This window comes from Amblyomma maculatum, chromosome 1, assembly GCF_055883805.1.
Source record: "Amblyomma maculatum isolate TAMU_Amacu chromosome 1, ASM5588380v1, whole genome shotgun sequence".
Taxonomy (NCBI): domain Eukaryota; kingdom Metazoa; phylum Arthropoda; class Arachnida; order Ixodida; family Ixodidae; genus Amblyomma; species Amblyomma maculatum.
Window position 1 is genome coordinate 410,340,942 of NC_139344.1, and position 25,181 is coordinate 410,366,122.

The window sequence follows — 25,181 nt, forward strand, 5'->3', positions numbered from 1 at the left end:
TCCTAATTCCTGTAGTCCCGCGAGAATTGCCTGGTGTTTTACGTTGTCAAATGCTAATTCCAAAACCTGGCAAGCCCCCGAAATTGGAAAACCTCAGACCTATTTCTCTAACCTCATGCATTGGAAAGCTTATGGAACGCGTAATCCAAACAAGGCTAACTAATTTCATGGAGAAAAACGACCTGTGGCCTCACGAGATGGTCGGGTTCCGACCGGGCCTGTGCACACAGGATGTAATGCTCCGATTACAACATGACATAATTGATTCGAAATCCAGAGACGCGAAGGTAATTCTAGCACTAGATCTAACAAAATACAAAAGCAGCCGCAGAGCATACGCACAATGGGTGCTGTCTGAAGGGTCACTCCTTGTCAGGTTTTACATCGATGCGACGAACTGCAACATATGGTGCTCAAAGAACATCGGCAGCGCTGTTAAGGTGGCCGCCGAATAGAGATGACGGCTGCTATCAGAGGAGCTATCGCTGGCACGTTTGAGAATGGTGCAATGCATTGGGAAGCTGTGGACAAGATTGAATGAGCTCGTTCTTAATGACTTTTTGGCTGAAACATCAGGCTGTGTGGGAAGTCAAAACGTTATTAAGGTCGAACTCAGGAGGTTGTTAATCCTACCCCTTTGCCTAATAATATCAATATGCAACGTCTCAAGAGACGGGAGGTAATTTGTCGCCTTTATATTAGGAAGCCGGTGGAGCTGGCAGTATGTGGACGCCACGGGTGGCCATAATGAATGAGCAGTAGCCGCCGCTGTCGACGGAAGTGGAAATGCCGTTAAGGCATCCTCCTAAAGGGCGCGCTCCGCTGCAGTGGCTGATGAGGTTGCGGTAGCATTGGCTTACGTCGGCACGGAAGCAAATTTTGTCCGAGCGGGACGGACGTGGCATAATTGTTCTTGGCTGTGTTTTACAGTCGCAGATGTTGCTGCGTTCTGCAGTGCTTCACACAAGAGCCGTCATCAACGCCTGCTTTCTTTTTTGGAAGACTGAACCCTGAAGTGTCGCTTCGACAACAGCAAGAACCAGCCAATTCACAGAAACTTGCGGCTGTGACAAGGGCCGCGGGAACTTGGCCATAGATGATGCACATCAGCAGGCATTTCGGCAGCACCGGCGGAGCGGACCAAGAGTGGCATAATTCTTCGCTGTGCTTTACAGGTTGCTCATACCTTTCTATGCTACGTTAGTGCATGCTCTCTAGATTTCTACCGCTGCTACCAAACTGCTAACGTGCTTTTCGTTCTGTGCATGTGCAATAGTCATCATATCGTGGTGTTGAAAATACCATGCAAAGATAAAGGTAAAAGATGACGAAAATTTCAGCCCATTCGGTGATCGTGAATTTTGTTTTTACGGCACTCTATGCTCTGGCATGAGTTAAACTAAATGCTCTTCAAAACGAGAGTCGATTAAAAAAGTTAGGAAGCTGGAGCATGTATGCGTCTGGGTGGAGAGAGAGGAGACGCCTCAAGTGATGACGGGAATGTAGACTCGTACCTGAAACTCCTAATTATAGAAAATAACAAAACATTGACGTCCCTTATTCCTCCTAACGGAAAGCTCGATGAAGTGGAGGTCTCAGTCTGGATGCTGCATGAATAGATTTCCACGGTGATTGTACGTCTTGATACGCAGGATAAAGAAATCAAAGGCAATACAAGTAGAGTTTACAAGCTTGAAAGAATTACGGACTCAAAAGATACAGCCCAGCTAAAGCTTAGTATTCATGACTTAGAGTGGGGCACCAGGCGCTTGCAAATTGAGATTTACGGCATCACTGACGTAGACGGAGAAGACCTTTTGTAAAAAGTTCGTTGGCGTCAACCATCTCGCTCAAGCGGACACTCTTGCACTTAATGGGATATCTGCTAAGCCCAGAAAGACAAAAGGCGTGATTTCTCGAATCGCGAGTCAGGAGCTACGAGATGCTTGGCTGCAGAAAATAGAGGTTCTAAAGGAAAATGTTGACTGAATTTTTATTGCTAAAAACATGGCCAGCTGCTCGAAAGCATTGTTGCGAGGAACAAGACTGTAGGCCAACCAGGCTGGCTTTGCTTGCGTGTGGCATGTGAATGGAAAGGTTTTGGTAGGTAGAAAGAGTGGCGATGGAGTAGGGTGATCAAGAGCATGAGTGACCTTCCCACCCTTGATAGCTAAGCACTTTGGCGTGCAGGCCTGCCTGAAACCCTTGTCATTAAATGAGGGACCTAGAATATGTTACTTTCGAAAAACTTTTAAAGATGTCTGACGGTAGGGCATGTGGGTGTCTTCGCTGCTTTCACTTAAATGCTCAGTCTATATTCAACATGGTTGCGGAACTAGAATCTTTGTGTAATAAACTTGAGAACTCTGTTGATGTGCTAATGATAACAGAAACATGGCAGACATGTACTTGTGACACCTTTGATCCACGCAACATGGAAACTCGTTCGGGTGGCGGTGTGCGCTCTGCTCGTAAGCTGTCTCCTCCAGCCGACATTGCTGTCCGAATTCTCTTGTGTTGCAAATGATTAGGAGATTGCTTGCCTGCAAATTAAAGAGGCTATAACTGCCACTTGCTACTGCCCTCCGGTTGGTTCTCTGAATTGTTTCTGCTTTTGGACAATCGTTTTCATTTGACAACCAAAATGTGTGTAATGTGGTTCATGCCGGAAATCGTTAATGTTGATATCAGCTGCAAACGTACGAACAAAACAGATTTTGAATATGTGTTACTATCGAATGGCTGCACAAATCACATTGTTTCTGCCACGCAACTAACCATGTCGATGTCGATACAAACAATTCTAGACTGAGTGATGACAAATTACGATGCCAGCCTTGTCAATACTGTGTTCTCACTTGTCCTGCTAGGACTACTTGCCTGCATTTTGTAGTATCATTACCGGCACTAGGGAAAAACCTAAAACCCAAAACGTTTTCTATTTACAAACCAGTTACACCAACCCTCCTAGAATCTTATTATCAAGAGTTGGAGGCAATCCGTTGGGACAACGTCCTTCAGGCAACATGTGCTAAAGTATCATATGATGCCTTCTTAAGCCAGTTTCTTTCGGCTTATAAACGCCATTTTGTTTTCAAATGGCGTACCTTCTATAAGAGATGTAGAAAACCCTGGGCAATAAAAGACCAAATGAAAAAGATTGAGAACAAAGAACGTCTTATTCGTCTTCGTGCAGAATCTGACCCCGCTGTGTTCAAGACATTGTGCAATAATTTAACTAAGTACTAAGCAATTAAAGAAAGCAATGGACATTGATCGATTGGACATTGGTAGAATATGGTCGATTCTAGTGCAAAGCGCACATACTTGTAGCGGAATAATTTAATGCACAGGTAGGTCGGAGCGAGACCAATGATGTAGTTGAAGAAATTCTTCACGAAGGCCAGGAGGTAAAAAGGGAAGGAAGGGTGAACATCTTTCATAATTACTTCGCTCACAGAGGCTTTATAATAAACCAGACATGATCATCAAAACCTGTAGGGCACGGAATCTATAATACACAGTTTTTGAACCCATAGGTGCAAATGAATTGCGTTCCGTCTTTTTCTGCTTAAATATTGCTCGCAGTGTTGATGCTGACAGCATAAAAATACTGTGAAGTATTTGATAAGTACAATCGCCCATTCCAGCGCTTGTTTTTAATCTTTCTATTTTTGCAGATTTGCTCCCTCAAAGAATAAAAGTCGTCCGCGTGATTGTTTTATATAGAAAGGTCATCAGATTGACGTATCTGACTACAGGTTTGTGCCAATCCTTCTCGCTCTTTCTAAAAGACCTGAAAAAAAATTCTACATCGAATTTTTGTATAAAACATAACTTATATTAACTACCTCACAGTATGGATTTATAACGGACAGGTCGACAGAGCTGGCGCTGTTGGAACGCTAGGAATATATTCTAAAGAATATTGAAGATAAACACATTGTTATAAAAATTTTCGTCGAATTTAGTCAGTCATTCGATTACATAGGTCATAGTATTCGAGAAACTTAACCATTATGGTACTCGTGGTCTTGTTTCGGCCTTGTTTGAGAGCTACCTATTTCATAGATTTCAATATGTTGATAACAACAGTTTTCCTTCGCGCAGGCGCGCCGAAAACAAAAAGCCTCTGGAGTTGGACAAGGCAGCATTTTATTTTCCGTCCTATTTAATTTATTCATTAATGATACTGTACAGGTCTGCTCAAACACTAAGCTTATTATATACGCTGACGGTACATGTGCTGTAGTAACGTCCCGTTCTGAAGAGGAAGGAATCACTAAAGCAAACATGTTTTGTGTAGATTACACTCGTGGACATCTAGTAATCAATAAAAACTAATACATACTAACAAAAAAAAAAGAGTTGTTTTTAGAAGAAAATAGGAACAGGTTTCTAGGAGGATATAATTTTTAAGATTGACACCTACTCATATGGTCGGCAGTGTAAAGGTACTGGGGAATATTTTAGTTCAACGTTGCAATTAGATGATCGCATGAACAGTCCAACAAGTAAATTAAGTTGAATAACCGGAACATTACGTAGTGCAGCCGAGATGTTGGAAGATGACAAGGTTGTTTATATCTTTTGGGCGCTGTGCCCGAAACAGCGACGCTGAAGGTGTTGTGTTACTGCGCACTTGTGTTTCGGAGGTTCTTTCTGACTTTGAAATGAGACTCCTGTCGCTCGCCAACACCCGGAAACAATGCAATCTGGAAATGCCACATACGCCTCCGAGAGCGCGAAATATCTATTCTGGGGAATCCTAGCAGACCCTGCTGCGTAGGTCGGACCCTGAGCTTCAGCTCCGCCTTGTGGGATTGGCTGAAGAGGCAGCCGGGATCCAAGTTCTCTCGTCCAACAATTAAGGTGGTGCCTCCTACATCCCCGGTGTAGTGACGATGGGATTGGGGAGTTGCCATTTCTATTGTATAACAAAAAATTCTTTCCTGCCCTATATGCAATAGGAACGAGGTGCGTTTGAAAGGAGAGTGATTGGCCATATTGGTTGGACTCTACAGATGTTTTCAGCATGCACTGATATCGCAAAGCAGACGGGCTTTTCTCTCCAACGAAATGCGACCGATGCAATGCGCGGCCACTGGACGCTCCCCTCAATATATGTGGCGACTTTAATGCGATTATAAACAAAGTAGGTGCTTGTGTTCGTGTGCGAACTACTCGAGGTCACAACTGCTAACTCCCCCCCCCCCCCACACACACACATTAGGTCATTACCAAATTATTCCTTTGCACTACATGGTGATGTAATCAGCATACACACTGTGTCTTCATTTATCGTGTGCTGTCGCTCGACGGGCTGTGTGACAGCGCAGGCTACTTGCGAGATTAAATGTTTCCTCAAAAACTGTTCTTAGTTGATGGGAATGGGTCAGCATGGAGGCATTGCTGCAGAGTAATAATTTAGGCATAGCATGGATCACATCGCTCGTTTTTCAACGGGCCTGGGGCTTGGCTGTTTTGGGGTGAAATCTAAAGAAGCTTCAAAACTACCATGACCGGCCTAACTGTGCTTAGCGTGGATAGCTATCAGAATTAGTTTCGAGGTGTACCGTAAATGTCTATACATTATTATAGTACTTGAGTCGTATAGGGCTCCCAACCTCAATTTCCACCGAAGCGATGACATAGTGACATCGGCGAACGCGTAACTCACGTTGCACTCTACAAAATGCAACCCTGAAGCTTCCCAAATTTTAGCAGCTCAAAACGCTCCTCTACGCAGTAAACCACGGCTATTTCGTGACCGATGCAGAGATGCCTGGGAAACAATATCTCAAGTAAGCCCGATTCTACGTCAATCAGGCAACCTGTGATGGCCGCTCTTTTTCCGCTTCCATACCCTTACCTACTGCTTTTAAACGTGATTTCCATATTTTATTTTCACAAATCCCTCACGATGCTGTACAGGTGAATGGTCTTTAGCAGATGGAATTTTCGTTGCAGTTGGTCTTTAAGGATTCGAGGCCCCATGCTGTGCTGCAGTCTTCGTTTACTCAGTCGAAACTTGCCCTGTACCCAATACTGTCCGGACCACTCAAATGCGCGGAGAACAATCCACCGCAAAATATTCCAAGATATTGACATGTTGCAGAGAGACGCACAATACTGCGTACGCATATGAATGCGTACGTCTAGTTTTGGTACCAAATGCATTCAATATGCAACACGAAAATTGTGCACCACTGGTTGGGACGCTCTGTTGCATCATATTTTGCACAAATGTCTGTGTACCTGCCGACCAGTGGCCAGTGCGTACAGATAAATGGCATGTGTCTCTTGTGCACGAACACCACTGTATCGGCTCGTAATGGGGTAGAGATTATTTGGCATTAAAATATGAGCGAATACATCTCTCCATGCAACTTAGCACATATTCCGGACCAGTGCCTTTGTCTATGAGGCTGCTATAAATGTCATCCGCTTTTACTGCTCTTTCACTTAACCGTGCTGCAAGGCGTATGCATTGCATTTTTATGTTCCGCTCGCCATACTCGAACAACCAAATCATAACTCATATGAGCTGTCGCTTCGTCTCTTGAAATATCATAGCTCACAAAAGAAGACGACTCTGGATGGATCGCTTGTATTAACGCTTACTGCACTGCCTCGGATACAACGGAAATGTCAAAAGCCGTACCACTAGTGAATATGATGGAGACATGTATTAGTTGAAAAATAGGGTGCATAAAAACTTGCATGGCATGACCATCACGCTTCTCACCTTGGGGTCTTCATAAAAGTTCTCCCATTACATGCAGAAATAAAGCTGTCATAAAAACAATTAAGTGAATTTATTATTTGCACAAAAGGCATGATTATTTCCTCCTTGCATGTTTTTGTTACGTATTTGTGAGTACGAGCATGTTTTAATTTAGAGTCAGGCAGCAGAAGCGAAGAGAAGGACCGTCGCTTATCTCATTGCCTCTCAGCAGCTTGGTATTTTGCCGCCACAACATCACGTGAAGTGCAGTTTTCCTTGCTCAAAAAGGCAGTATCAGCAGCTCCCTAGGGCCTGATTGCAATGCTCTCGTTCGCAAGGCTTGAATGCCGAAGGTGTTGAGAATAAAGCTGAGTTCTTTTCGCTTCTTCTTCCTGTTCTTCGTGCTGACATGGACTCAAGAACTGACCTTTTGCTGCCTCGCTGACCGTTCAGCATCCAGACATACGTGGCAGTGCGCGCAGCTTCGTTCACGTGGGTGAGCCTTGCGCTGAGACACTCAAGCTCGTCATTTTTGCCTGAAGCAAATATGGCCACAGGGTTACGGAAGCTTCTGGCCATCTGCAGTTGAAAATTGAAAGGAACATGTGAACTTGGCATCTGCTGCTGCTACACAGAAAGGTACGGTGAGGAACTGGTTAGTCAGATAGCTAACTGAGAAAGAGAGCAGAAGTAAAATAATATGGTACACCTAAGCTTCACCTTCCTTTACAGGTCTTATTTCTCACGCAGACACTGTTCCCACATCCTCAGACACAATGAATACGCTAAAAACCACAGGGTATGCACGTGAATGCCAAACTATAGCGCCACCGTGCTACCGGAATTGAGAAGCCTGATTTCACAACGGGCGACAGCTCTGCATCTGTATTCAATATCACCATCTGCAGCAGCCAGTCTGTACATGAAGGATGGATTATAAAAGCGCCTCCTTTGAAACGGGGTTGTGGCAGCTTCCGTCATGCTAGGCTTTTTTCGTTTTATCATCGAAAGCCCTTAAAACCGCTAACCTATTCATCCTTTCAGGTATTAAATTTTTATATCCACACTTGCGTCATCTTTCTACTTTTCAGCCGCCATCATCAGGTCGGTTTTTGCTAAATGGTTTCTGGTTTCTTTAAACCCCAGGGCTTCAGAGAGAGTGACAGCGCGAGCATCGAGATCCGGTCGGGTAACATTGCATTTGAGTATGAAATGTCCAATTGTTTCTACGAATTTACCAACCGCTTCACAAGCGTCATCTACGTATTTAAATTTATTTGTGTAGCTCCATGACGCAAGGCCCCCAGATGTAGCATCAAAATATAGGGCTCTGCCTTCTGAGTTACCAAACAAAGATTCCTTCCTGATCTGCCTCTTCCAGTTTCGATATATTGCTACACTCTGCTTCTTTTCCACAGAAATTATGCAATTTTTTCATTTGCGTCTTTTAACGCATGTTTAACTCCATTTCTCCGACTTTGTGCCCTGCACAATTACTGGTTAGTTCCCTTGTTTTCTTATACTTTTCCTCTATTTCGAGTCCGCAGGTCACCATTTCGAGTCAGCAATTGCAGGTATTTAAATATTCCAGTTGCCCACCTGTTACTGTCCATTTTCCTCAGGTGTTTCTCATACAACATTTCAACTTCAGTTTCCCTTACTCAGAGAAATGACCACCCCATTAACCACTCTGCACTGCGTCATTTATGGTTTTCTTGTGTTCCAAGTGGTAATCTTCCAACAGCTCTAGTACCTCTGCCCAAAACTGCATTCTCTAAAGCAAGCCCTGCAACCGCAACTTATTTCCGAATATCCCTCAGAACCGCATAGCTGTTGCATCTTCATAATGCCCTATGTTTCCGAATCCCAGCACGTATCCGCCCTTTTGTGATAACATATTGCTCGTGCTTTACCATGCCTGTCCGCCTTTCGTTCATTCATGCCCCGAGATGCTTATGTTCTGCCACTCAGGGTTTTTCATGGCCTTACATTATAAGCACTTGATCGGATGAACAACTGAATATCACCAGATCCCGCATAATTGCTCCTATAGTTCCCCTTCTTCTCCAGAAAATTCACCTCGAGTTGGCTGTCTTCATTGCTCTCTACTATCAGTACAATATCGTCCGCATACATTAAATCTTGGGGGAGGGCGCTGCTCTACTACCGTTCTGCCCCATCTATGCAACAGATTAAAACAAGATTACTCTCTGCAGCCTTCTTTCTATAATTACCACATTAAGCATGGACAGTATTACCGCGAAACCTTTAAAACTGCATTCGTTCTATTTTAGCAGCTGCCGGCGTGAGACCTTATCAATGTGATTCTGGCACGCATATCAATTCTGTATTATTTGTTTGTTAATGCTGGATGTCGCCAGACGCACCTTTATCAGTGTTTTTGTCGCGCAAGATGCGCCGAGATCTGTCTTGAAGATTCCAGTCACTCGCGTATATTTCTATAATGTTCCAGGCTGTGCTAGTGACAGTTTTCAACATTATCTAGATATTTCCTAGCCGCCTTTAAATTAAGAGTTCACATGTGCGACAGGCGTTCTTAGTTCGACGATCGATGAGCACGTTTGTTACTATCGCCGCCGCCGAGTTGCTCAGTTCTTTTGCGGGCGCACGTCAGCCCAATAAAGAGTTTCGTCACTGTACTCCAAGACTTTTAGTTTGTTTCATCGAACTTGTCCCCATCACTGACATCATTGCTGATAGAAGACGCCCTTGTTTGAATCATTTGCGAATCTCAATATTTTACGTTCTTACCCTGTCTCTTGTAATTTCTACTTTATTATCCTGAAATGTTTCTTGCAGGAGAACTGTTAAATCATGAAGTATACCTTAATTATTTAGCATTTTCCACAAGCATTCCATGTTTAAGTTGTCGTGTGCCCCGTTTACATCAATGAAGGCTTCATAAAAGTTTGGTTCAGCCTTAGCTATTTGTATGCACCCGGTAAGCACGAACACACTATCATTCAATAGCCGACCACTTCTGAGGCGTTCTGAAGTTTTCCTAATACTTCCTTACTTTTTTAATTTCTAATTTCACCGCTTGCGTTGCCAGCCGGCATACAACAGATCTTATCAAAATTAGCCTACAGGATTTATTTTTAAACTATCTCATTTTCTGTATAAATAGAATTGATTTACTCTGCAGCCCCATCTACGAAACTGTTTTATCATTATGACGCTTTTCAAAGCTTTTAAAATCGCCTGCTTGCTTCTTGGACCAACTGCATTATCAGATCTCGCCTTTTTCTAGTTCAGCTTGGTAAGCTCTCAGATTCTTCCTATCTCGTTGTCCTGTGTTGTTCCTTAATTGCGGAAGATGAAATTCTCGTCAATCATAAATGACTTAGGTAAAACTAATGTAATGTAGTTTACAGCGCCGTTCCTTCTATTGCCCCATTGGTGCATGGTCTTACGTCGTAATAATTTACATAAATGCAACCACAACTTCATTTTCAAGTAGTTTAATTTCTAGATTTGCAAGGGCATCTTCCGTGTAGAAAGAAAAGCTCTCATCTTTCATGGGGTGATCGGGCCTGCTAGGAATAAATAAATGTGAGCTCGCGATGACTTTTAACGATATCTTAAAAGTCCTCTTAGCTTCGCAAACACCCATCGAGAAATGCTAATCATGTTGGCATCCCTGTCCAGCCCTCCGGGCACGGATACAAAAAACAATAAAGCAAAACAACTTGTTTTGAAATTTCTGAACACTGTTTCGCATGTGTTTGCGCTGTTATATAAGCGTTCGAGTGACGTGCAGAGGTCTGTCAACACCAGGCGTAAACACTGCAGTTTCACAGCCAGTTATTTGGCCGTACAGCCTATAATGTAACAAGACAAGTCCGAAAAAGGCATGCGACCCGAAATGCATGAGACTAGCTCCTTTAGAGCTAGCTTCTCAGCCTAGCTTCCGAGAGCTTAAATGTTCCGCGGCTTCACGAAACATTCAGTGAGCGATAATTCAATGGATGGCGAGCACGTGTCGTTTAACTTTCAAGGCTTTTCAGTGGGTAGATGCCACATCTATAGTGCAATATTTCTTGCCCGCAATTTGTTTTCATTCCTGAGAGAACACGACAACTTAAACAAGAATGCCATATCAGAAATAAAGCATGTTCTTGATATTCAACAGCGCTGAAACACGACTGAATGTGTCAATTCGTAGGGCTTATACAGCGTTCGGTATTTCGAGCATATGCTTAAGATTAGAGGGCAATTATGCCACACCGTAAAGGCATGGCAGGATAGCGTTCCAAACACGGATGATGTGCTGTACTTTATCTTTAAGGTTTCTTGTATAACTGTTATATATCTGGAGCACCTTAGTGTAATTTTGTGGCATAATCGCTAAATGTTGTGTAAACACCAAATTTTCCCGTGCATTTCCTTTTGGTTTTGAGTGACGTGCGCATTGGAATAAAACGAGGTCATCCACGCAAGACATCAGATGCGTGGATGATCTCATTAGTAGTATTCTTATGTGATTATGGTATAGTTTGTCAAATATAATATAATTTTAAAAATTGACTATGTTTACTGTGTAGAGAAGTAATGCACACGCTGCGTATCATAGTTTTAATTTGCCTATAATTAGTAACTGCTTCTTTTTAAATTGTACTCTACTGTGATATGCATGGGTAATTTCTTACTTCAATTTAACTGGTGAACAATTTGCAATGGAATTCCACTTGTGATGTTTCAGCTACAAATAAGGGCTGATGCTTTTGACATTATAGGAAGCTTTAAGTATAGCATATAAGGCATGAAAAACTAATATATTCGATCATAGTTTTATCACCCCATTGCCTAAACAAGCCTTTTCGAAGAGACGAAATGAAAGTAAATATGGATGTGTTCGGGTAACAACTGTAATCGAGGTCCCACGACCATTTTTCGTTTTCAATTAAATATTTATATGTGGTGGGCCAATGTCTCGACATAAAGGGATGACTTAGTTTTGCAAGATGCGGCGCGGTTTTCTAGGAAAAAAAATCGTATATCACTACTGTTGGACAACGTGTATTTTTTTCCATTTCAAAAAGTTGCAAGTTTGGAGACCTGCTGCTTGCGTACTAAACTTTTTCGTACTTTGCTTCTTAATCACCCCGTCTAAGTAACTTACTTTTATAAGAACTATGAAAAGGATGTCTTGTTTGTGCAGTTGATTTAGTAAAAATATTTCAAAACTTTGCTTCGGGAGCAGTGCACTACAAATATGTTCATTTTTAACCTTATATACTGGCATGATGCTTTGTGTTGTTTGCAACTAAACATTTTTGTTTATTGCTCAGGTTATATAGTTAATTTAAGACAGAATTTGGAGCTCTAGACTGATGGGTGTGTTCCCCACAACTCCACCAAAACTCATGCGCCAAAGATTTTTGCTTTTGATAGTATATTTAAAGTGCACAATAAAAATTCGTCTTCAAAAATATAGTATTGTTAATTGTTGCCAAAGTCGAGAACTGGAATAATATACTTACGAAACGGGATAGAATACTACTTCACATCGCAATAAAAAAGAAAGCAGGCTAGAGAAAACAAACAGCCTTCACTTGCGTTCTGCGATGCAATTTCCACAAATAACGAATTTATACCATTTTAAGCTATATTCAACCCTTACCAAAAAGCAGAAAAAGACTTTAAAATCACTTAGAAAGCTTTGAAAATTACATAAAATAAAGCGTAACTAAATGTAACAAGTACTAAATCAAAGTTTGGATACCTACTCCATAAGTGGAAGCCATAAGCACATTTATACAATAAAATCATGCGTTTTGATATTGACATTTTTACGTTGCATAATGCAGTACCTTTAGTGACTGATAATACTAGTGTACTCAGCATTGTTTCCAGAAGTTACGATAAAGATAGAAGTCTTGGTAGTTTGTTAAACTCATATCAGCTTTCCATCTCGTGGTATTTTGGAATTTTCGCCGATTTCAAATTTATCTGCAGAAAGAGCAAACGAATCTTGAGTTTCAAACTTTTCCAAGAACAAAGAGCATAACTAGGAAAATATAGGTAAATAGTTTCACTTGCTACATTTTATTGAATCGTGCCAGGATGGGAGGCTGAATTTGGCAACTTTCAGGAGAAGCACTTAGTTTTATATTCGTGGTTATATTTTTAAACATTATAACGCAACAGCTTTTTAGACCATAATATTTCGAGTTACTGAGGATTCTTGAGAGAGATTTGAATGGAAATTGAATATTATTGTTTTAATGCGAGTAAATTTGCCCCTTTTTTTTTGCTTTCGAATTTTGGCCGATTTTGATGCTCTGCAAGATCATCATCAGCAGCAGAACCGCCGCGAGACACTTTGGGAGGATATCAGGGTCAAGGATCACAATCTCGTGACCGTGCCGCTACATATCTGATGAAAGGAAGGCAGAGGGCGCGATAAGAAAAATAGCTCACACGATGCTGAAAGCAAATCGAAAGTTACGAGCAGAGAAGGAAAAATAACCGTGAAAGTAAGTGCAACCCAATAGTTCTAATACAAAAAATGGTACAACGCTATGAAGTCACAAACGCTGAAGGAATCGAAACATAAGAACCCAGGTGTAAAATAAAGGAAATAAATTGAGCAGTGCGCGTAATAAATAATAATTGAAAACAAATATTTAGCACATGTCAATTTTACGTTGTAAAAAGTAAACAAATCATGTATACAATTAGGGCACTGTAAATGCGTAACAAAGAAACTAAGAATGTTAAGCTTTGAAAAAGTTAGTTATTCGATTTCGTCGTTCTGCCTCCAAACAGCCAGCGAGAAAAGGCCTTCCCCGAGATCTTGCAGCCATCACCTGCCTACCCACGTTCGTGGAGCTTATTGCACGTGCGATCTAATAACGAAAATCTATGCATAACTTTTCTCGTCATGTGGAATTATTAGTCCTTTCTTTGTTATTAATTCCTATGTGTCCTACACAATAGGTAACACTTTAGGTGATGCCTTGTCTTGGTCTTTACCCAGACAAAGACAAGACACAGACGCAGGCAAGTCCTCTTCTGCAAACGTTGACTCGGCTTGCGAACTGAGGCTTCCCCGTCAACCATTATTGAGTGCTCTTTTATATTCCTGTTACCTAGCCACTGTATTGAGAGTTCAGTGCCCCCTGGCATAATGGCGCCATCAGAAACTCGCTAACTGAAGTGCTGGATGCAACCTTGAATCAAAACTTCCTGCCCTTGCTGAAACCCCTGGCCGTAACAGGGTCAGATGTCAGCGCGGTTTTAGTGCACCTAGATTAAAAATTTTTCTGTAAGCACCGCTTGGAATAGAGAAGATATGGGGTTCATGTGTTTACATAAGGCCTTTCCTGTTGCCAATTATTTTTTACGAAGCAAAACATTTGTCCCAAAGCAAGTTGAGCACACTTCGTGACGACGGCAGAAAGACGGGGCACTTCGTTTCTGCGTCAATTGTAACCGTCTAAACAGCGTAACGAAGAAGGATGTGTACGCTCTCCCGTGCATCGACGACACATTGAAGCGGCTCAGTAATGCAAGGTACTTCTCATCAATGAACCTGACGAGCGGCTATTGGCGAATTGAAGTCGACGTGATAGATCGCGACAAGACCGATTTCGCCACACCGGACGCCATATTCGAGTTCAAATGACGCAATTTGGTATTTGTTTCGCATCAGGAACATTTTAACGAGTAGTGGACACTATGCTGGCGGGCTGGAAGCGGCAGATCTGTCTGGAATACTGGGATGATGTCGTTGTCTTCTCCTGAAGCTTCGAACACCCCTTGAAAAGATTACGGACAGTGCTCGAAGCAATCAAGTCATCAGGGCTTGCAGTGAAACCAGAGAAATGCCACTTCGTCTATGAGGAACTGATGTTCCTAGGTCACATTATTAGCAAGTATGGTGTTCGCCCACACCCGGAGAAAACAGTTGCGATTGCACTGCTTCCACCGCCTGTCGAGAAGAAAGCTGTGCGCAGATTCCTTGGATTGTGCACTTACTACCGCTGAGTTTTCACGTACTTCTCGCGCATCGCCGAACCTTTGACGCAACTTACAAAGTTTGACGTGGGTTTTGAATGGACAGCACTGCAAGCGGAGGCTTTCAAAGACGTTAAGTGCCACTTACAGTCCCCTCCTGTCTTCGGACACGGGCAAAAACTCCAAAAAAGAAATACCTACCGACGCAAGTAATGTTAACTTTAACGCCCTTCTCTTACAGAAAATTGGCGCACAGGAAAATGGGATCGCGTACGCTAGCCATCATCTGTCGGAAGCTGAAGCCAACTATTCGACGAAGGAGAAAGAATGTCTTGCCATCATTTGGGCCGCATCAAAAATTTGCTCTTGTTTCTACGGACGGCTGTTCAGGGTTCCGATCCCTTCGGCCGCTTTTCGCTATGGAGCCTGTGCCTTCAATAGTTCGACATCACGGTCGTATATAAGTCCGGCCACAAAGATTCCTAGGCAGACTGCTTGTCACGAGCCCCCTTTGAAGCGCCACAGAAAGCCGAAAGTGAAGACGGCTTCTTGACACCGGTGAGCGCCAGTAGTTTTGTGCAGAGGCAGTGCTCGTTGAATTAGCAGAAATATATGGCATGTTACCTGGAAGGAAAGCTCGCATCTCATTCTCCTGTGTTAAGGAACCATTTATCGTTATTCGCCCTAAATAATGACGTCGTCATGAAGAATAGTTTCGCAGCCAACAAACCACGCAGCTGCTTGTTGTGCCCAAAAACATCAGACAAGAGATTCTGCAGGCACTGCACGATGAGCCGACAGCAGTACACCTCGGGGTTGAGCGCACGTTGCACCAGATACAGGAGAAATATTACTGGCCACGGGTGGCGGCCGACGCTCCTCAGTGTATAGAAAACGTTTCAATGTATAGAAACGAAACAGAAACGCTCCCAATTAGACCAGCTGGCTTACTACACCCACTACCAGCACCATAACCATCATCAACATCATAATCAGCCTGACTATACCCCCTGCAGGGCGAAGGCCTCTCCCATATTTCTCTAATTAACCCGGTTCTGTGCTAGCTGCTTCCACTTGACCTTTACAAAAATCTTAAACCTCATCCACCCACATAACTTTCTGCCTACCCTTGCTACGCTTTCCTTCCCTTGGAATTCAGTTTGTTACCTTAGGTGATGGTCGGTTATCCTGTATTCGACTACATGGCCTGCCCATGCCCGTTTCATCTTCTTGATTCCCCCTAGACTGTCAGTAACTTTAGTTATTTCTCTCACCCACTCTGCAGGCTTCCTATCTCTTAATGTTACCCTCACCATTTTTCGTTCCATAGCCCTCTGGGTTGTCTTCGACTTAAGTAGAACCCTCCTGGTTAGCCTCCACGTTTCAGCCCCATAGGTGAGTACAGGTAAGATGCAACTGTCGTATACTTTCCTCGAGCGATACTGCTAAGCTGCTAGTCATAATCGTCGAGTGCTTGCCAAATGCGCTCGATCCCAACCTTATTCTTCTTGTTATTTCCTTTTCATGGTCAGGATCTGCGGTTACTACCTGTCCTAAGTAGACATATTCGCCTACTGTACTTCTAGTGCTTCGCTACCTAACATAAGCCGCTGTTCCTTCCCGAGGCTGTTGAACAATACATTAGTCTTCCGCATATTGATTTTCAAGCCTATACCTTTCTACGTTTCCTGTCTAGGCCATCAATCATTGTTTGCAGCTCATCCCCCGAGTTACTTAGCAGGGCAATGTCATTAGCAAATCGCAGATTACTGAGGTATTCTCCATCCACCCTCATCCCTAACTGCTCCCATTCGAAGTCTCTGAATACTTCCTCTAAAAAAGTTGTGAATAGTACTGGGAAGATCGTGTCTCCTTGCCTAACACCTTTCTTTATGACAATTTTGTTACTTTGTTTATGCAGAGCTATGGTAGCTGTGCAGCCACTATATATATCTCCCAGCCCTTTCACGTACTGCTCGTCTACCCCCTGATTTCGCAATGCCTGCATCACCGTGGAAGTTTCTACTGAGTCAAATGCTTTTTCGTAATCAGTGAATGCTATATATAAGGGCTATTTATATTCGAACATTTTTCTATCACCTGGGTAATAGTATGGATATGGTCGATAGAAGAGTACCGTTTCCGGATATCTGCTTGATCCTTTGCTTGATTGAAGTGTATGATTGTTCATTTCCGGTTCTTCCATTTGCTGAAGAAAGTATTTATGACTCTTATGGCTCTGCAAGCTGAACTAGTAACTCCTCCCCGCTATTCCTAGAACCAATGCCATAGTCACCTACTGCCTGGTCTCCTGCCTGCTTTTTCCCTACCTTCGTATTGAAGTCCCCCATTAGTACAGTATACTGCGTCTTTACTTTTCGCATTGCCAATTCTACATCTTCGTAGAAGCTTTAAACTTTCTGGTCATCATAACTACATGTAGGTGCATAGGCCTGTACAACTTTAATTTTATACCGCTTATTAGGCCTAACTACGGTGCTTGCCACCCTCTCATTAATACTGTAGAATTCATCTATATTGCCCGCTATATGTTTTTGACAAGAAAACCTACTCCTAGTTTTCTCCTCTCCGGTGCGCCTCGATAACACAGTACATGCCCATCCTTCAGTACAGTATATGCCTCATTCGGCCTCCTAACCTAAGCCCTATGACATCCTATTTCATACCCTCTAGTTCCTCTAACAGCACTAGTAAACTGGCTTCATTAGGCAGGGTTCTAGCGTTAAAAGTTGCCAGGGCCAATTTCAAATGGCTACCTGTCCAGCGGATCCAGGAATTCTTAGCACCCCCTGCTGCGTCACAGGTCTGACCGCCGCCTTGGTCAGTTATTCCGCAGCCGCTGGTGACTGAGGGCCGAGTTTTTATGGAACTTATCATGGGAGGGTGCGGCGAATTCCTGCACCCGGGTGGCCAACTCCTGTTCTGCATGGTGAGGGAGTTCGATGCCGGAGGTATTCACTGGCATCAGGTCGCACCCCAAACCTGTTAATGCAATTCCATCGACAAGCGGATTTTGTTTTCATCCGGTGGAGAATTGCGCGGCAACGGGATTCGAACCCCGGTCCTCTTGCATGCGAGGCAGATTTTCTACCGCTACGCCACCGCTGCACTGCAGTACACCCAATATCACCTCAAATTAAGCCCATTGAACAAATCTGGATTGATCTTTTCTTCGCAACTTCATCAGCGGGGAACAAATGGATCATCGTGGCAACCGTTCAAATGACCCGCTGCGCCGAAGCGAATACCCTGCCTAGCGGTGCTGCAGCAGAAGTTGATGAATGTTTTTCCGAACGAATTCTCCTGTGACGCGGCGCTCCTGAAATGCTCATCACAGACAGAGGAACCGCATTTACGGCAGAGCTCACTCAGCCCATATTTAAACAGTCAACCAGCCACTCAAGGACTACTGTCTACCATAGCCAGATCAACGGACTCACAGAACGTCTGAATAAAACTATCGCGCAAATGCTCGCCATGTACGTCGACGCCGGACACAAGACCTGTGACGCCATCCTGCCGTACGTCATCATCGCCTATAATACTGCCGTCCAGGAGACAGCGACAGAGACCCTATTCACGCTTTTGTACGGCAGGGAGCCTATGACGACACTCTACGCAATGCGGCCGCACGTAACCGGTGAGGAGGACCTGGACGCCGCCGCCCACCTTCAACGTGCAAAGGAATCCCGACGGCTTTCCCGGCTGTACATAAACACCAGCAACACACTAACGTCCGACGATAGAACTTGCAACGACGCGACGTATAGTAGAGGCCGGAAAACCAAGTGTAGTTTTGGACGCCGATTCGCCGCCGCGGACTGAATGGAAAGCTGTCGCGGCGGTGCTTCGCACTACAGATTTCGACACATCGGACAGCTTGACTACGAGGTCATCCCTGACGGCACGACCCCTACGGTGCCAGGCGCCGTTTGGATGTGGTCATGCCGTAGGACACCCAGAAGTCGTCTACGTTGTGGGCCTCCAACCTTTGTACGCTCGTTAAAGTTATCGAGTATTTCGTTTACCTTTCTGTGTTTATTGTGTAAGCTTTTTAAGGGAGGAGTAATGCTGCGAACAATTCAAATCTTTGTTTGTAGTTTTCCCACAGCTACCGGCATGCAGCCTTACTACTGTAATGCTAGCGCATGACTCGCTTCGGTATTTTTTGCTTATCATTTTTTTTTTTGTCGCGCAAGATGCGCCGAGATGTATCTAGAAGATTCCGGCCGCTCGTGTGTGTTTCTGCAATGTTCCAGGTTTAGGTAGTCATGGTCTGCGGCTTTATCTGGACGTTTCTTCGCCGCCTTTTAATTGCCGTTTATCCGCTCGACGAGCATTCGCAATCGACAACCGCTGCTATTGTCGCCGCCGAGTTCTTAGATCTTTTGCAGGCGCAACTCAGCCCAATACAGAGTTCCAGAACTGACCAAACTTTCTAATTCGTTAGCAACTACATTGTGATGCTATGTGATAGTATTTTCAGTCCTTCTGAAACTAAACATTACGTCTACAGGCTCAGGAAGCTTATGAAACACGTTGCTCTACAGAAAAGCAGAGTAGTGCGTGAAGAACCTAATGTTGTATTTATTGAAAGTTTGCGAAAAGCAGAAATTTTCACAGATAAGAAAATAGGTAAACTGGTATCTATACGTAAGTCAAGGAGCAAACTTAGTGTAATGAGCGGCCTCCTCATTGTGCTCTTGCAGCAAAGTTATGGAATATATTGTTTTCAAGCACTTATCCTTGTTTCGGAAAGCTCAGGCGAATATCACATCAGTAAGTAATTTCAGAGAAAGAAACGTCACTCAAAACTTGAAACAATGCCAATATTCATGGACTACAAAAGCTATACAACCTAATTAACAACTGAGCTAAAATAGACTAAAGCTTACATGCTGTTTAACAGAAGACAGACTGGGTGGAAACACAATAAATCAATTTTGACATCTCCGACTAGAACTAATGCCCATCGCTTTTCCTTCTTTCCCTGAAACACAACAGAATGGAAGGCACTCCAGCCACTAATTGTGAACATGTCATCGATCGATTCATTTTTGACTGCTATTAAAAGAACATGTGTTACAACAATTGTTTTCATTCCTCCTCCTTGTGTGTACTGTATCTGAACCCAACTGCTGATACCTGAATACTGAATACTGTAGGTTGCGGTATATGACACAAAGATTGTATTTTTCCGCGTCCTCTAAACTGGTATAATAATCAGACGTATACGTTTTATTTCCTCTAGTTCATAATTACTGCTGTCCTCAGAAGAGAACTAGCATGTGCTGATTGCATTTATTGTAGGCTCTTATATTTCTGTTTTTTCTTATCTTCAGGAGCATTCATCATTTCATAAATTTAAGTGGAAGACACTAGCGTTCATTTTCTGTTGCTTGTACCCACCCGTGCCTTATTCGCCAAGGGAGAATCTGCAGTATTTTGGCAAATGAATAGATTTTTTGCAATCAATAATTTGTAATTCTACTGGCTGAGCTTTACACAGGTCATACGAGCAGCAGCTACGGTGGTGAAAAAACACCCATCTTACCTGTCTTTTTATCGCCTCCAAGGTTGCTTAATAGTGGCTCCGTGTTGCCGCAATACTGCGTCTTACCACCGCTGCTAGCTGTCTCTTTCCGTCCGCCAACACTCAGTTCCGGCGAATGGCTCGCTTCTGCAGGTCCCACGCAACCCGTTTCCCTGGCCTCAAGACAATTAGCGGTGTGACATACGTCGCAAACTTTTCGGCAGAGCTCTTTTACACGCCGGGCTGTCACCAGGTCACACGAGCAGCAGCGACGGAGATGGAAGGACGGCCACCTATTCCGTTTTTATTGCAACCCTGGTTAATTGCTCTTGGCTCTCCGCTGCCACCCTGCAGTTCCTTACTACCGCTGCTGGCCGTCTGTTTCTGTCTACCAACTCTCAGTTTAAAAGCGTGAAGTTTTGGACGAGTTGAGAAGTTTTAAAATTCGTCCTATTTACCACATAAGGACAGGACAAACAGTAAAAAACACGTAGAACACAAGCGCTACTCGCAACTGCTTTACTGAAGCCTTTAATCTGAAGCCTTGAGTGCCTAAAACGCGCAGGCCGGCTGTTATAAATATGCGTGTTTTATTTCCTTTGCTTATGACCTTGAAAACATACCAGACGTTTGATTGCCTTAATTAGCTCTAATTAATAAACTGATTATCCTGGATGCACCAAATTTTCCCCAGCGAGATTTTTCCTCTATCTAGTGCAACCATTAATTTCCTTATAACTCGTTTTGTTCAAACGTAATCCTGCTTAAACTCTTTTGGTGACAGGACCTTGAAAACATATCCATTTATTGTTTACTCTATAAAAAGGCCATAAAAAAGGAAACGTTGAGGTCTTTAGATTAAATTATGCCTTGGGCTCCCCGAATTTGTGGCTAACAATGTACAGGGGGATCCACTTCTAGCTATAACAGGGTCACTGCTTTCAAAGCATCATTGCATCCGACCCGGCCATTCCATAAAGCTAGGCGGCAAGCCATGCAAACTATCACCTCCGTGTCCCACTGTGCATATATAGCTTTGCTTCGATAAGCGTCTGCATCTGACGCAATGCTGCATTGAAATCAGAGACCATGTTATAGCTAGAAGTGGATTACCCTGTACTATGTCTTGAAGATAGAATACCACCGTTGTTAGCTAGATTACAATTCTTGACTGTTCAGACGTATCTAAAAATATATGACTCACAATTCCATCGCTCCCTATCAATTTTTTGTTGTGAGCCAGCCTCCTTTTTTGGATTCAGATGGCCTCGGTTTCATACACCGCAGGGAATATTAGTTCAAAACCTGTTACAACCTTTGCAGGTAGTCCTTTCTATAACAACCTTCCAATAAATGTAGGTGGATCTTCGGTTCAAATGGTCTATGATGACATTTTTCCAAATAATGCAAAACACTTATCACCCCGAATTTTAAATGGATTATTAGAAGGACATTTACAAAGTCTTCTCATTAGCATAATGTTAGCAACTGATGCTCCTGAATTTATTGAAAAGGCCGGCGTTGGAATATACTGTCCGCTTTTAGACAGGTTCGTTTTTAACGATGGCAAAACTTCCTAATAGAATCAAAACGTATGCCTTGCTAATATACATTGCATTTTTTAATCTGTACATACAAATCTCAGTATTCTCCTACTGCGTGCGTTATTGATTACCATTTTTATTTTGGTTTTTCATATTTAAATCTCCTCCGCTATTCCCTAGCAATCATCATTTTTTTGCGATGTAAATATACATATCAAAATCAAATATCTCTGCACCCCGATTCTTGGCCGATCCCCCTGTGTGGGTATGTGCCAACAAATTAGAGGAGAACAACGACAACAATTCTCGAGTACAAACAATCCACTCTTACTGCAAACATAGCTGTTATAAGATAGTAAAGGGGAAGAAGGAGAATACAGGTATCGCCCCTACAGCCGAAACGGCCGAGACTCGGAACTACAAATCACGTGACGCGCAAGAGATCCTGGAGGCTGAAAGATGCGAATTACGTTGCCCGTTTCAAAGCGGTAGTAGGTTTTGTCTAACATGCTTTTATCATACGTAAAATACGGCGAAAAGACAACGTGAAAGTTGCAAGGCAAATACAAAAATATGCTTGAAGGCGCCACAAGGCCTCATTTCAGATTCAGTTATGTTCCGGCTCAGGCACTTCGTGCAGGTTTGGATAGTTTTGCTTTGGACCTGCGGCGCCTGAAATACGAGCTCGGAGCAGCAGATGCGCCTAGCTCGTTCACATTCGAGCATTCGGAGGCCCGAGCGAGCGAAATCCGCTGCCGCCGACAAGCTCGTTCGTTCACTCTTCTGAGCCACCTTATCGCCACCGTCGCCGCTTCGACTGCGAGCTCCCGTTAACCCTGACCTGACCGCTCGACTGCAGTTACGTACGCCACGAAAAGCATACATATGATAAATGCCGAAGGGAAAACACATTATCATTCAATTGCTCACTAAATCACATGCCGAAGGGAAACCACATTATCATTCAATTGCACACTAAATCATGGCACATCTGACCCGCACACTGTGTCAACAAGAGCTTCAACGTGCTATTTGCAGGCATCCTAAACAAAAGGGGCACACTTGCCGCTCATACCAAGGACAGCGTCGACCTTATTCCAAATGTCATTGTTCCCCTATTGCATCCTTGACTATTGCTCTGGTCGCCCGGCGAAAAAAGGGCCTCGGATAAAAAGTAAGAACTAAAAAATAACGATCCACCACAAATACATTAAAAAGCGAAAAAAAAAACTTTGTAGAAGAAAAAAACCGACACTGCCAGCTACCAACTCAGTACCTCTTGCTCAACACTGTTTCATGCTAACCCCTCGAACACGCCGAGACTTGTTTTTATATTGCATGCAAAAAAGTCCGTAAAAAATGAAAAACTCCATTTATTTAAACTCGTCCATGTCTAAAATTACCGGGCTGCTTAATACGAGCCTGCCATATTTCTAGCCCGACAATGCACCACCATCAAAACATCAAAATTCTGGGGGGCAAACACATGCATCTAGATACGGCATCCTGTTTGGAGGTTCTTCACGTGCAGCATACACACTCTTCACCAAAGCACACTTCTCCAGAAACGCGGATTTGGACGATCTTGATGGCTCTGGATGCCTGTGCATCATGCGGCTTTTCGAAAGACTGAACAGTCCCATGAATACAAATCAATCGTAAGGCACGACAGATTTTTTGTCAGGAGGCAAAATCTAACTGTATATGGTGTAATTTCAATGTCCTTTTTAAGAGTTATTTGTAGTATATACCGAAAGAACATAGCATGACGGCACAGAATAAAGGAATGATCAAGTGCCTCAGGCACGTTACAGAGACGATAATTCACCGACCAGGACACAACCATCTCCTTATCATGAAGAAATGTCTTGACAGGCAAATATTGCTGTGTGTAATTTGAAAAAGAACGCTTTTGCAGCGGCCTAAATGAACATTTGCGTAACACGCTTTAGCACAGTGGTGTCCAAAAACTCCAGATAAGGCTGCCGATACAACGGTGTAGGGATCAAAGACTCTGTGATAGCCTGGTTCATCTGCTTTCTCGAGAGGCTATTCAGGTAATATACGAAGAAAGGCACAGTGAGAAAACTGAAAGTTTCAGCAACCTCCTTAAGGAATCCCCATAAAGGCCCTTCATGAGCCTGCCCAGTCGGTCTCAATAAGTAAGGCCAATGAGGACAAAGACGCCCAATAAGCACAATTACAACAAACGAAAGGTTTTCCGATTTGAAAAAGGAGAAAACGGGAAACAAATTGATGCACAAACAAGTGAACGAGGCCCACTCCACCAAACTCTAAGTGAAGGAACAAGTTGTCACGCAGCATGGGTTCCCATTGAGAACGCCACACAAATGCTGCAAATATCGTGTGTATAACTTGTACCTTCCTCTTCGCAAAATGCACGACTTGAAGGACATGCGCAAGCTTTGCAAACAAAAATATATTGCAGATCTGTGCCCTAGCAAGCCCTGATAGTTTCCTACTAATCCAAGCCTGCGTTTGTCGCCGCATAGGTACGATTTGCGAATCCCAGCAGGTTGCCCTGTTGCGACACTTGGTGCAGCGGAACCCCTAGGTACTGAAGAGGACTGCAGTCCCAGCATATGCCTCCAAACTGGCTTGGTCAAGAGAAAATATGAAGAGCCGCCCCTGATACATCTCAGAACTGTTCAGTCAAGTGTAAAGGCTCAAGTACACTCTTTTTGTCACAACGAAATAGGGCGCTATCGTCCGCGTAGGCTAAAATCTTAACTCCACATTGAGCCCGAGAGAAACCATGGAAGGCTGCATTTGTTAATTGTACTGAGACAAGGAGTTCCAGATATAAGGCACACAACAGTGGAGACAGTGGACATCCTTGACGAACAGATAAATCCAGTGGCAATGGTTTCGTTAGCTCCTGATTAACAATCAGTCTTGTATACGTGTTCATACAGCACAGTCTTATGCCTTTCCGCAAAACGTCACCAATGTTTGCATGCTCCAAGACCGCGAACAAGAAATCCTGCCGAACTTTATCAAACGCCTTCGCCAGGTCAATTTAAATCAGAGCTACTTGGCGCGTCTCATCTGATACTGTCTCGGTTATTGAACGTGCAAAATGGATGTGTGTTTGAATACTGCGCCCTCTGATACCACATACCTGATGCGAGCCTATCAAGTCCATAATTACCAGCTGCAGACGACAACAAAGAACCTTGGCAGAAAGTTTGTAATCAACATTACAGAGGGAAATTAGACGATATCCTTCAACTGTTTTCAACTGATTAGTATCTTTGCTTTTGGGAATTAATATTGTGTGGCCTGAATAGAAAGTGGGAGGCAGGAAACCCACATCATAAGACGCTTGGAAAACTTCCAACAAAACAGGCGT

At 43.4% G+C, this 25,181-nt stretch overlaps 1 protein-coding gene across 1 annotated transcript in view; it reads right to left on the bottom strand.

Moving 5' to 3' along the window:
* Positions 1-25,181, bottom strand: part of LOC146208925 (uncharacterized) — a 50,808-nt gene that overhangs the window by 22,620 nt on the left and 3,007 nt on the right. Inside the window, exon 2 of the mRNA XM_084587337.1 lies at positions 7,155-7,306. Coding sequence (XP_084443463.1) covers positions 7,155-7,306 — 152 coding nt within the window. The remainder of the gene's footprint in view (positions 1-7,154; positions 7,307-25,181) is intronic.